At 36.9% G+C, this 14,847-nt stretch overlaps 1 protein-coding gene across 2 annotated transcripts; it reads right to left on the bottom strand.

The window, feature by feature from the left end:
* On the bottom strand, positions 1–14,809 carry PMM2 (phosphomannomutase 2). 2 transcript variants are annotated; one of them, XM_072418910.1, is made up of 8 exons: positions 14,699–14,809; positions 13,125–13,236; positions 12,132–12,208; positions 10,181–10,272; positions 8,230–8,329; positions 7,554–7,629; positions 6,821–6,936; positions 1–899 (listed from the first exon to the last, which is right to left on the bottom strand). In XM_072418910.1, the coding sequence occupies exons 1-8, from the start codon at positions 14,762–14,764 to the stop codon at positions 795–797; spliced, it is 744 nt and encodes a 247-aa protein (XP_072275011.1). In that variant the 5' UTR covers positions 14,765–14,809; the 3' UTR covers positions 1–794. The 2 variants fall into 2 exon arrangements, with proteins under 2 accessions (XP_072275011.1, XP_072275012.1); XM_072418911.1 differs by having other exon boundaries at positions 13,125–13,232; positions 14,699–14,791.
* Positions 14,810–14,847: the final 38 nt, after the last annotated feature.

Here is a 14,847-nt window from a genome sequence, read left to right as displayed (position 1 = left end):
TTTATAGAAATTTGTATGATTTTATTACATTTACTCTTTATACCATAAAACAAGAATTTATATAAATACAGCCGTTTAAGACCAGAATCAAAGTTTACCTACAGCAAAGAGAGGACCTATCGGATGATGCCACTTGAAGACAAAACCGACAAATTGTCCAATTTCAGGGATTGCAAGAAAATGAAACAGGTATCAGCATCTACACAATTCTGAAATTTAAATCAAGTTTTCTTTTGAAATTTTTGCCTTTTCACTGCAAAAGTTATACTCATTTGATAATCTCTTTTCCATATAAGGCAAAAAATGTAAAATATTTTTGCTTTATGCATAAAACCTCTATAATTCTCATTGGTTACCCAATGAGTCAGTGCCTGTCTTGTATGCATTCAGAATTTTTTTCAGACACTTGTATATGTGTGACAACAACCACCACAAGACCAGATTAAGGAAAAGTGGGGCAAAAATAATTGCACTGCATCCCACATGACAAAATAACAATTTGACTTTCATGATCTAGCCAGCATTGGAAAAGCCAGCTCTACTTTTATATAATCCCATTTTCAGAATTCATTTAAAAGTCTAAAACTTTTTTAATGGATTCTAGAATACAAAGAGTTAGGTTCATCCCTGTCCCAAGAAAAATTTATAGTGCAATGAAATGTGAATACTATGAATCCATCACCCTATTTATTTTTGCAAATATTCTAAAACCTTTAAAGAAAATGTATATAGTATGTCAGGTAGCTAGTGTTCATGGTCATCCTTTCCTCACGCAAACCGTTTCAAGTATCAGTCTAATGAAAAAATAACTCTTCACAGATTTGTTTGGTGTCTTCAGGAGATATCACAGAATGACCTATTGTTCTCGAGTCTGTATAAATTTCAAAATCGTTTCCACCCTGTGGAAGAGAGAATACGGATAAGACTGGTAACTTTTTTTTTTTGCTTTAATGTTTCATGATTTTGTGAATACATTGATAACAGGCAACTTTTCAAAAACAAATTTTACAAATTATGTGATGTATATGTATAGCGACTGAAATATAAATGCCAATATTTCCAGTTAAGTTAACTCCTAGTCAACATAAATAAAAATGTTTACAAAGATGACTAAAAGACTCAAAATTCTAAATAGCACTTTTGCATTAAACATTTACAACTAGTTTAGAGTTAAACTAAAGTGATGGCCCTGCAATTAATATTTTACACTTGGTATCCGTGGATATAAAGATTTGTATTATATTGGTGTTGATGTCAAGCACCCAAATGGAATGTACGTTATATAATTTTTTATAGATTTTGGTAAACTTTATTACTGTACTATGTGCTGTATTCCCTCCTGGCAGAGAGAACACACTACCAGATCAGCCATCAAACTGGTTAGATGAATCAGCATGGACATGGCTGCTATTTAGAAAAACTGTACTGTTAAAAGTTTTGGTTTAAAATCTGTAACTGAACCTATGTCATTGTGGCATTTTTATTTTTTAAACAAAAAACAACAGGATTTTTATTTATTTTATTTCATAAAGAAGCTTGAAATTCTCAAATAGTGTATAAAAGAAAATCAGGGGTATCCTAACCAGTTCAAAAAATCTAAAGTTTCTTTGATTTCTTTCTAGAAATATCATTTGATATAATCAAAAGAGAAAGCACACGTAACTAAAAAAAAAAACATACACACAAAAATCTATGTCTAAATGAGCTAACAATGTAAGGTCATGTCTTTATGGACTGCTAATGCTGGGGATTACCCTACACTGCCCACTTATTTTTAGGTTTAAATTTTTAAAGCGTCCAGGTCGCTAATTGTGCTGCAAAATTCACTTTGCAAAGTAGCATTATGCTATGTCTATAGGGCCATTCCTGCAACATGGCTGGTGATCCTTTGCTTTACTCAGTATTCTGGGCTGCGGAGCCCCACTCTAAGGTAATTATAGTATAGGGATCATAGCACTAATCACCAATCTACAAAATCTGACTCTTTGAAAATATAAATTAACCATTTTTTGAAGGGACAAAAAAAAAACACAATAATTTTAAGTGTTATTAAACATGTGGTACAGAACTATCTGTCCAGTGTGTCAATTTTTCATATTATTTGTTCCTATGTATAAAATATTCTACACTCGCAATCTTCAAGTATAATTGTTTGTGTGACGTAGGTATCCCAGGAGGCTCTGGGCTCCCATTAGGTCTAGATCGCCTCAATGATCAAGACATAAAGGGACAGTGCTGCACTTTAAGGGACTTAAAAAAAACAAACATTTTTTTCATATAATATATAACATTTAGAAGGGTTGTCCACCCTTCTATGTAAAGTGCAGCTCCTAAATCTTCACGTGAAGTGAAAAGCAGAGTAAGCAATTCTAGTACAGGAACGGATACTGTACAACAATGCAAAACTGAAGGTAAGGCGGGTTGCTTATAAAAGCCAAGCTTTTACAATTGTTTCAATATTAACCATATGTCAAATACATACTTTTCAGTGGTTTAACAACCCCACAGACTTCCTTTGTGAGAGGCAGCAGCAAACAGGAAGCAGAGACTGTATGTAATGAACAAATTGAGTTGCCCCTATGTAATTACAAACTGAGCAAAGATACACAGTTTGTAAAATACTAATTCACAATATTATGATTAGCTACTTCAAGTCAAGCCTTTTATGTGCATTGCATTTAAATTGTGTTTATGACACCCTTAGTAATATTAACTCTTTTTATACAAAGCACACATTTCCAAATCTCTGCTATTGATGACAGTACAAAAAATAATAAAGAAGCAAATCTTGTCATGCCACCTGCTGGTAACAATTACGCTTGGCTCTGATTTGGGGAAAGTAAAAATTGTTATTCTAAATGCCAACATAGATCATTTTTGACAACCATTAATAACATTAAAAAACTAAAGCTATTGTAAAATCTACAATCTATTTAAATAAAAACTAAATCTATTGTATTAAGAATATTCTTAAGACACATTCAACCACTGGCAATGTCTCTCCCCACATAGTGAGAACACAGCAGCACTTTCTAGGGTTTGTGTATAAAAGCTTATGATCTGATTTTGTGGGGCAATAACTAGAGATATGATGCATTTGACTTGCCTCCCAGTCTCGGGTTAAATTATGTCATTCATTGGTGAGCACCCTTTCTAATCCTTAGAATCTTCACACCCCCTTACACAGTTCCCCCACCAGTTCATCTATCTTGAGATAACAAACAGACCTAATTGTTATTTGACAAAAAATCTGCCAACCTTGTAATAAGAGCAAACATTTCATCTCATAATACATGCAAGACAAATAAAATACTTAACATTTTGCTGTTGGATGCCAAGCCCCAATTGACCCTTTTTAGTGTTAATTAACATTCCATACATATGCAACATCATTACCATACTAGACATGTTCCCACCAGCCAATTAATGTTATAATTATTAATAAAATAGGCCAGATTTATTAAAACTCTCCAGAACTGGGGAAGGTAGACTATCGTGGGTGAAACTTGGTGATCCAGCAAACCTGTATTGGATAAAAATCATTTGCTATTATTTGGCAAATGTTTTCAATCTTGGACCAGATCCATTACGGGGTTGCTTGATCACCCAGGTTCTCCCATGATAGTCTGTCTTCTCCAGTCTTGGAGAGCTTTCTTCTTATCTTGGAACAGTGAGGAATGGAGAATTATTGTTATTGACCGAGGGGTGTAAGAGGGCATGTCTACATGAGCTAACAATGTAAGGTCATGTCTTTATGGACTGCCAATGCTGGGGATTACCCGACACTGCCCACTTATTTTTAGGCTCAAATTTTTAAATCGTCCAGATCGCTAATTGTGCTGCAATATCACACTGTGCAAAGTAGCATTATGCTATGTCTATAGGGTCATTCCTGCAACATGGCTGGTGATCCCTTGCTTTACTCAGTATTCTGGGCTGCGGATCCCCAATCCCCCCAGGTTATTTATAGTATAGGGATCATAGCACTAATCACCAATCTACAAAATCTGACTCTTCGAAAATATAAATGTATCAATTTTTGAAAAAGGGACAAAAAAAGCCCCACAATTTTAAAACAGTTATTAAAAATGTTGTGCAGTACTATCTGTCCAGTGTGTCAATTTTTCATGTATATGAAATATACATGTATAAAATATTCTACACTTGCAAACATCAAGTATAATTGTTTATCAGGGGTTTCCCGAATGCCTGAAAAATATTATAGGGCTAATAAAAAGGTAAAGGTTGCAAAATGCTGCTTTAGAAGCCACCCCAAGTAAACTAATACATTCTCAGTATTTAATATCAACCCTAAAAGCTATTGTACATGGGTAAAACAAAGTTAAAAAGCTGAGAGTGGCAATCCATTCTGAGTGCAGGAGCAGTGCAACATGGTTGCATAGGTGGACTTTACCTACAGGTTACCTTTGTGAGACTTTGCATTGAATGTTACCTGCAAGTGCAAATTTATATATGATTAAAGCGAACCTAAACTCAACATTTTCACTTTATATAAAAAGGGTAAACAACCCTTATATGTAAAGGTAAAGTTTTACTGAATTTTTAAGTGCAACATTTTTTTTTCAAACCCTCCTTTTAGCAGCTTTCGTATGTCATGCACCAAGGGAGACTCTTGGCTGCTCGTTTCTTTAATGAAAGGAAAAAAATGCCGATCTCACACATGCGCATTGAGATCAGCAATCTTTTTTCCTACTACGCCACCCAATCTTGCACCTGCTCAGTGCAGGATCGTTGACATAGGAAGAAGAACCCAGAAGAAGAGAGAAGAAGATGTCGGCGCCGAGTCAAAGACGGATACCGGGTCCCCAACAAACCTCCTGACAGATCGATGGGATTTAAGGGAATCGTGTTTTTTTTCATTTGGGTTTAGTTCTGATTTAAGTGGGCCCCATATCAGTACTTTTAGACTGTAAAAATTCCAAATAAATTTAGAGGTGCAGGTTTAAAATGAATAATAAAAATACTGAGACAGTCATTGCTTTCCTCCGCTAGTTTCCTGTGGAAGTCAGTACGTTTACTCAGCCATGTTGTTCATTAGAATGACAACCTAGGCGACTAGATTTTTTTTTTTTTTTTTAAATCATCAATACCAGTCTCTATACATCCTGCATCGGTGTGCCTTTTAAGCCTTGCTGTCCGCATCTTATTCGAATGCCCTTTAAATGCTCATAATGCAGAAGAAAGCTTAACAAAATCCTCTTTCTTCAGTTCAGGAGGAAAAATGCTGCTCTTGATAATGGCAGTCAGGGAAAATTTGCTGATCAATGATTTCCGCTGAAGAATATTTACAGTATGTATTAGAATTTAATTATGCTGGATATGACAACCTCACTGCCTCACTCACTACAGGGAAGTGGAAAAATATCACTCTCATGGTGCTACAGAAGCTTTGGGCTTCACTTCAAATCTAGGATTTCTTTCTAACTTACTTATTCCCCATGGGTGAAAGATAATAAAGAAGGCTTTTGAAGTTTTGTGAGCTGCACCAATTTTACAATTCTGATATTGGGTCTTTGTTAATGTGTTTGAAATCTCTGTTTACTTCTTGTGTATATGACAAAGCAGCAGGAGAAATTCTCTCTATACCAGGGTTGTCAAACTCTGGCCCATGGGCCAAATCTGGACCTCAAGGTCCTTTTTTTGGCCCCCGAAAGAATTCTGAAATGTAACTACATCTGGCCCGCCCACCCGTGTTACCACCTCACATCATCATTTTCAATACATAGACATTATTCCTGTACACCCATCATGTGACACAAAGCCTAGGCAATGATCACATGGTGCCTGACTACCAGGGGCATTGTGTTTGTTGCAATCCATTGGAGACTGCATAGTGTAATATTTAGTGTCAGACAAACTTGTGAGGTGAGAGGATAAACAACACCCAGCCTGCAAAGATAGATAGAAATGTGTCTTTTCAACCCTAAAATGTGTGTAGAGGGGTTTGTTTTTGTTAGTTGTGGATGAAGTAGGAAAATTCCTAAATTTTTTCAATAAATTTCAAGTTTGGCCCCCAACTTGGTCTACATTTTTATTTTCGGCCCTCTGTGTATTTGAGTTTGACGCCCCTGCTCTATACCATGTCTTGGATGGAAGTGAGAGAAAATCCTCCCAACCGAGGAACTGCCAGGAAATAGATGTTCAGAGAAATGAGGACTATCTTGTTACAGGGACACATATGCAGCATTTAAAACCTTGAAAAAAGTATTAGGTTGTATTGTCTACAAACGTACAGAAGAACACTTCTAGTATGAAGACTACAATTATTATCTATTATGGAAACCAGATGCATCCCTGGGTTTCTGTTGTAGCTTTGAAAGAATATTTGTCTCCATGTACTGGATCTAATATGTGCCTGGGTCAGATGGAGGTTTGGGGACATCACCCTTGGCTCGGTCTTGGCCCTTTATACAAACAAACCCAGCTGCACAGGTTAAGTATCTTTAATGTGATTGTTACACATTCCTACTGAGTGTGGCCACAACAAAGATGCCCCCCTCTCCTACATTCTATTTGTTCTATTAAACCTCCAACTATAAGATACCATCCCACTAAGATATGCAAACATTTGAGCAAGGTTGTGTTAGCTGGTAGTAAATAAATATCTACTTATCTACTAACCTAACCGACCAAACCTGACATTACCAACCACAATCTATGTTAAACGTTTTGCAATTTTAGGACTTGTGGAGAACTAGGAAACTTTCCGTCAAGAAAGCATTACATTTGTGAAAGCTAGTTCTTGAAGAACGGTTTCTTGTAATACTATATTAATTGAATCAGAAAATGTAACACTCACCGGCATGGTTTTGTCACCAAAGAAGTAAATTTTGGAGAATCCTTCCTTTTCAAGAATTCCTAGACAGTATGTCTTGTCCCATCCATTAGGGAATACATCAAAGCTGATCTGTCCACCTGTTTACAAGATATTATTTTTGAACAAATAATATAGAAACCATATGAATACAATTTCCCTATACTTCCATATTCCATGGGTAGAAAAGAAAAGTTTTGCAATCTCCCATGATTGGGTCTATTAGGCCATACAATTACTAGCTGAAATAATCTGTTTTAAGCAAGAAAATATCAAGCAAGTAGTCATTTCCTTTTAACATATCACAGATTGCCAGCACAGGCATACGTACCTGTAAAAAAAGAAGTGTAAACACTCATTCACCAGCTGCCTGTACCAGCAAACATTGATCTGTTTAGCAACAAATTTCATGTGAAGCTGCCAAATCTGCTAATTTATTACTGTCGGGTTTCCAGCAGCTCCCAGTGGTTTATTGCTGATCTTCACATTACATAAGACCATGGTGCCATAGAGGCCAGCAGAAGGAATCTGTGAAAGCTGCAGGGGACTTAGGAATGATATTCCTGAATTGTTGGTTTCCCTAAAGACTTCAAATGTAGAATTCTACTGAAAGGGAGGAATGATTTAACGTGCGCTCAGCTTACCAATGCTTCATATGCATCTTTTCTCCAATAGACTAGTAACGTATATGATGTCTTAACTTTATCTTATACATTACCTATTGAAAATGTTAGGCCCTTCCCCTCAAATTCCTTCCGCAAATCTGCCACAAACTTCTCTCTAAACTGTTCCTTCTGTAAAAAAAAAAAAAAAAAAAAAAAAAAATTAATAGCAGTAGCAATTGAACTCAAAGATGCATGGATACAGATTTATATATCATTATTCTCTATAGGCAGCTGCAGGTATTACACTAAATGTAGCATCTCATCCAAGGAAATGGTTCACAAGTGCGATAAAGTATAGAAAAAAATTAAAACTCTTTTGTTTTTATACACTAAATGTACACCATGTTGTTACAAATATTTAAATTATTACAAGCAATTCCTTCAATGCAGCTATGAACTGTGCACTGTATATGATAGCATAGTGGCCCTTGCCCATAAACCAGTGAATTGGGCAACAGAAAGAGAGTGCCAACAGCTAGAGGAACTACAAGTAAGGCAAATCATCCCTTAGGATAAAAGAGCAGTGGGGATAAGAAACTATCGGAATAGTAATAAGATTTGTGACTGACGTTCAGCTTTAATTTGTAGTGTCTTTGTTATGACATTAAAAAAAATGCATTCACAATATGTCTGTGTAGATTGTCTACATTTAAAAATGGCAGCTACTGAAAAAGAACTTCTTGCTGAATATTCTTGTATTCTAGGGAAAAAAAAAAGTATTCCACCTACTTTGTCAAGTTCAAAAAACTCAATGCGTTCTTCCTGGGTGCAGTTTCTACCAATTGGAGAGACATTTAGCATTCCATTTCTAAACTCGATAAAAGTGCCCCTGAAATCACAGATAAACAGAAAATCTTTGTTAAAAAAATAAGTATGTAACGTATTTTAAATAAAGCAGTCAGCAAACTACTCATCAATCAACTAGATACTTTCAAAACTCGTTCACTAGTCGTCACCTAGCCCAGACTATAATGAAAAATAAGTACAAAACCAGAATATTTCACCTTTAATAAAGTATTAATGTTAATATCAAAAAGCATATTGTTATTACAGGTTAAACCTTTATCTAGGTAAGTATATGGGTATTTAGTTTACTCTATCCTCTGACCCAAATTAACCCACCCTCTATCTTTATAAAGTATACAGGGTGTCCGAAAAGTCACTACACTCTTCCTATTTTCTATTTCGTTCCATGTATCATTCGGAGAGACTGGAGGCCATCAGCATATGATAACTTAGGCTCCGCAGTCTTTGTAAGCGTATCATTACTTAAACCATGGCTGGCCAATTGACATTGGAGCCGAGTTGCAAAATTGCCACTTGGCAAGACGTTTTTTAGTCCCCCACTTCAGTTCAACACAATTTACGCTATTCATGGAAAGTTTCTGGAAACGGGATCTGTTCTTGACAGCGGAAGGCCTGCTATTACCACCACCGAAAACACAGCACTGGAACTCCATCAACAAAAGCTCGATTCAGCGGATGCTTCGGATAGTCATAAAACTTTACCCATACTGACTTCAGGTTGTTCAAAAACTTCAAGGGGAAGATTATAATTAAGTAAGGTGTATGCCACTAGGCCCCGTAACCTGTCACGGCTTGAGGAAAGAATCCCGCACTGCCTGCAGCGAGGTTGGGGAAGAGATGCTGCAAAACGTCAGAGGCTTGTGTCCGAAGGTGGCTGAAACTTGTCGAAAATGGAGGAGCTCATGAGGAGGTATACAACTAGTCTTTAAGGTGTTTGAACGTGATGGCAAACCTAGCAAGTAAAACTGCAACGACTTCTTTGTCAATGCTAAAAATATGAATAAACTCAATGAAATGAATGAAAAACAATAAAAATGTATGTTGACTTTTGGGACACCCTGTATTTCCTAATATTTTGACCTCAGTGCCTACTGTTTATTTACATCCTGTTAAGTAAACCCCATAAATTTATACTCACTCTATAGAAGTCTATAGTTTCTAAATGCATAAGCACCAAAGGATATTAAGAAAAGAAATCCTGTTTGGCCAGGATCTCAGAGTGTATGAATGTGTGGCAGGGAAAGTGGGTTACTTTAGGATTGTTATACAAAATACCTGTATTTTGTTTAAAAGTTCATCTATCCTTTAAAGGAAACCTGTGACTGTACCAATAAGGACAGTTATTTTCTTTCATTCCCCATATTCCCTATATATTTGCATAGACAGAGGTATACCCTGTATTAACAATATGCTCACTGACAGTAACAATAAGGCTTTAGTTTTAGGAAGTATTTTCACTTTGTAAATATTTTCTTAGGATTAGGTTGACATCTTACCGGGATACTTGCCACGGTTCCTACTCTGTTTACACCCAGTAGCTCCTGTGCAATAAACCCCATAGATTTTTTTACCTGCTCCATTAAGGTCTGTGCCACTTGAGTAGTCTTGCACTGAAGGATGTAAACAATGGAAAGAAGCCACAACTGGGACTTCAGCAGGTAAGAATGTAGTGACAGAAGGCAGGTAAGAATGTAGTGAGAGAATGAAAAAAACATAAGGGGAGGAAGAAAAATAGAATAACTGCACTATCTGCTCACCACCGCCTTTAGTTTGGGGCAAGTACATTAATAATTAAGTCATATTTTAAACCAAAGTCTGACATTTGTGCATACACAGATTCTCTGAAAAGTAAAAACTGAAAAGTGTGACGCACCTTTTTTTTGGCAGTTTTAGTTTGGCGATGTATCCGAGGCAGTAATTAATTAGATCTTGTAACAAATCTTCCCCCAAGTATGCGTGGATGCTCTGTAAAAATGACCAGGTATTAGACACTAAAACAACAGTAATATAATAAATGATATTTATTTGAATATATATATGTTAATATATAATTGAGTTTTCAATAAAAATCCTTAGAATATTATATATATGGACCGATAGCTTCTTTTAATCATACATTTTCATCTGCTATGTAAATAAGGTAACTATAACAAGTATAACTGATAAATATAAATTATTCCAGTAAAAGTCACCAGGAAACAGATCATCAAAGAGATCCTGAAATCTTCTAGCTATTAAAATATATTTTGTAAAGGTTACTGCTCTTGCTATCAATCTACTAATTTCAATGGTGACTGCAACATCTAAAGTGGAAAGGGAATTTTCTGGTCTAATCTAGAAATTGAGATTGCTAGGTAAAATTTTTGTTTTTTTACAACAAAAGCATTATTTTTTTTAGGTATGCCATACAAATCTAATATACTTCAATTGGGGAAAATAAACACCTATTTAAAAATACTTTGAGATGTGAAACCATTACTGAAACTGATAAGTGTTATTCGTGAAGGAAACAGAACAAAGGTTGCACAATAAGCATCAGTTTTGCCCTTCCTCATACTCATGTCTAACAACAAATGCAAATGATCATTATTATTATTATTATTATTATTATTATTAATAATAATAATAATAATCAGGATTTATATAGCACCAACATATTATGCAGCGCTGTACATTAAATAGGGGTTGCAAATGACAGATACAGACACAGGAGAAGGAGAGGACCCTGAGCAGAAGAGCTTGCAGTCTATGAGGTGGGGGAAGTATCACACAATTAGAGGTGATATGTAGTGATGGGAAGTAGTGAGGGTTTTAAGACACAGAAGATGATGGGTAGGTAAGTTTGGAAAAATGTATTTTGAGTGCTTTTTCAAATGAGCACAAAGTAGGAGCAAGCCGCAGAGCTCTAGAGAAGTCTTGGAGCTGTGCGTGTGATGAGGTTATGAGTGAGGAAGTCATTAGTAGGTCATTGGAAGAGCGGAGAGAGCGTCTGGGGGAGTATCAGGTGAGAAAGGTAGCTAACTTGAATTTGATTCTAAGGTGAAATGGAAGCCAATGAAGAGAACTACAAAGAGGGACAGTGGAAGAGGAGCGGTGGGAAGGATGGATGAGTCTGGCTGCAGCATTCATAATAGATTGTAGAGGGGAGAGTCGGGTTAGTGGAATACCAGAGAGGAGGAGGTTACAGGAGTCCAGACGAGAGATAAGAGCATGTACAAGGAGTTTGGTGGTCTCAGGGGACAGGTAGGGGCGGATTTTGGAGATGTTGCGTAGGTGAAAGTGACAGGACCTGGAAATGTTCTGAATATGGGGGGTAAATGAGAGGGCCGAGTCAAAGGTGACACCAAGACAACGTGCCTGAGGGGAGGGCCGAATAACAGTGTTGTTAACAGTTAGATATATGTCAGGGGGGGGAATTGGAATGTGAGAGTGGGGAAGATGATGAGTTCTGTTTTATCCAGGTTGAGTTTCAGGAATGGGTCAGACATCCATGATGAAATGGCTGACAGGCAGCATGAGAACTTGTCCAGGACTGAGGGAGACAGGTCAGGGGTGGACAGATAGATTTGATTGTCATTAAGCAAAATGATGGTACTGTAAGCCTAAGGAGGATATGAGATTACAGAGAGAGGAGGTGTACAGAGAAAAGTATAACGTATATCTCACATACATAATGAAGCCATAGCCTACTGGCTTATACAACACTTGTAGAAGAGGTTGAAGAATGCAGGCCAGCTGGGTATTTGGCACACTAGTGGATAATCATAAGTCACTACAGTATTTGCATAACGTTATAATAAATTGCCAGAAATCACAGCACTAACCTGTTTGCATAGAAACTGCCCATCCTTGTATGCAACAAGACCATTTTCAGAAAACACATAATCAAACTTTTCAGCCACTGAAATGACAATAAATGTTATAATAAACTTAGTGAAAACATATAAAATAGTGAAACATATGGAATATCTTGTAGGTATGAAGGTAAATTAAATATCAGTTCCATTAATATAGCAAAATCTGCATTCACTAAAAAAAAATGTCTGGCTTTTTCTTTTGTGAAAAACTTTAAGGCAGATCAATACTTTTATTGTGGACATTGCCTTGGTATCAATCATGCATGAAAATATCATCTACACCTAGAAGTTTCCTAAAAATGATAACCTGTCATTGGAAATAAAATGCAGCCAGCCAGCTATCCATATCCTCAGGAAATTTAAGGGCTTAACTAAATACAGTTGGAGTGTAAATTTAAGATAAAACAGAATATGTAGTATGCAGGAACCTGTAAAAAAATGGAACACATTGGATGCAAATGACATATATATTTAATATTCACCCTCCCTAGTACTCTTGATGATTGGCCAGCACACATTCTAGGTTGTAGAACCTGTAAACATTGAAGTGGGTTGCAGGTATAGTGATTCTGAGATGCAGAGAAATGATATCCAATATTTATTTTTGGATAGTGTATGGAAGCATTATAACATTTTTTACAGGTAATATGTTTTTAATACTATCTGTATCCTTTCCGGGAAGGCTGCACCTTATTACCTAATACTGGAAAAGGAAGAGAGGGAACTTTTTTGAAAATAGACAATTATTTTTATAAAACAGGAGTTATATAGTGCCAACATATTACGAGGCGCTGTCCATTAAATAGGGGTTGCAAATGAAAGACAGATACAGAGAGCGACACCGGAGGAGAGGATCCTGCCCCGAAGAGCTTACAATCTAGGAATAATAGCATTTTAGAAATGGGGGCAGAGAGCAAAAACAGAGAAAAAAAACAATTAAAAAGTTGTTCCTTTCCTTACCATCCTCTCCCAGCTGTTCTTTGATTTTTTCAAAATCTGAACCTCCGACAACTCCGACCTTTACTTTTTTTCTCAAGTTTTGCAGGAATTCTGCCATGTCATTAGTGACTTTCTGAAAGAAAAAAAAAGAAAAGAAAAAGTAAACCTCAACCCCTCTAGAGAGGTGACAAGTCATTTTACCTATAAAGTCAAATAAAATAAAGGGGACATTTCCATGGGGCTTATTTCCAGGCAATATCGATTCATGTATGCAAGACTTTCATTTATTACAAAAAGAATGCCCCAGTCTTGTTTTAATTTTTAAAACAAGGGTGTTGCACTTAAAAAAATAAGTACATTTTTACTTTATAAAAAAGAGTTGTCTACACTTTTGTGTAAAGTGAAAATTCTGAGTTTAGGTCCGCTATAACTCCAATCTTCTTTTACAAGTAAGCTGGGCTGCTAGGACTAAATGAACTGCGAGTTAAAGCATACCTAAACTCAGAATTTTCACTTTACATATTAGGGTACACAAACCCTTTTATGTAACGTAAAAATTCATTTTTTTTTTTTAAGTGCAACTCCATTAAAAAAAAAAAAAGAGGGGTGCAGCACCACCCCCTTAACTCTCGATTGCCTATGTGATGAATGGGAGTGCAAAGCCTCCCAGGATACCTACTTCACGCATCCCAGGAGGCTATTGGGTGCTCCTTCTGCGCATGCCCGAGCATCGCAGGCATACGCACAAGAAGCGCTTTCATCAAAAGGGAAATAAACTGCCGATCACAAGCATGTGCAGTGAGATTGGCAAGTTTTTTCCCATCTACGCCCCCCAATGTCACGCCTTGGTCGGGTGACGTGGGAAGAAGAAGAGGAGAAGATGGCGGAGCCTGGAGCGCCGGGCCAAAGCGGGACGCCGGGACCCGATGGAAGAGACCTCTGACTGCTCTGCGGGATTGAAGGCAACTGGATATTTTTTGTTTCCAGCTTTTTTGAGTTTACTTCCTCTTTAACTCATCCCAGTCCCGCAATCAAGGTGGCTGAAGATCTGTCAGCGGATGAGGACGGGGCAAGGCGGGTATATTAATTTTATTGCAGTTTTACATTTAGTTCCACTTATTTTTAAAACGACAAAACTGTGGATCCCTGCAAAGCAAACCCAAAATATATGGGGATGACAGCGCATATATATCCTAAGTTCTTCGGGGCAGGGTCCTCTCCTCTATTTAGTGTACAGCGCTGCGTAATATGTTGGTGCTATATAAATCCATTTTAATATTAATTTATAGTACATATGATAGTAAGATACTAATATGATCCCTATAATACTAATCACCAGCTAATATCTGACTTTTCAACCAATTCTCCAAATGATAAAATTTTTATGATCAGTGAACATATTGCTATTTTTATTTATTGTACAGCGCTGTGTATTATGTTGGCGCTATATAAATCCTGAATAATAACAATAACTTTTATCATTGAGAAGTCTGCACAGATCTTTCTGCCATAGCAAACACTTGGCCATGCTTTAGTATTGAAGCCAGGGAAAGGTATGTAGCATGGCCCAGTCAGTACACATAGAGTCCAGGTACCTGCCTGGCAGCTGTCAGTGTCCCGTCCACATCAAACAAGCACAGAGTTGTCCCCCGTCCAGCCATGGCCGCTGCCTTCTCTGCGTCTTCCTGCTAATGAATGAATCTTGCACGCCCCCTATCCAGAAGCCACGTCATTACTTCCCCGT

Source organism: Pyxicephalus adspersus, chromosome 7 (assembly GCF_032062135.1).
Source record: "Pyxicephalus adspersus chromosome 7, UCB_Pads_2.0, whole genome shotgun sequence".
Classification (NCBI taxonomy): domain Eukaryota; kingdom Metazoa; phylum Chordata; class Amphibia; order Anura; family Pyxicephalidae; genus Pyxicephalus; species Pyxicephalus adspersus.
Note: the sequence above shows the minus strand (reverse complement) of the source record. Positions and strands in the feature narration are given on the sequence as shown.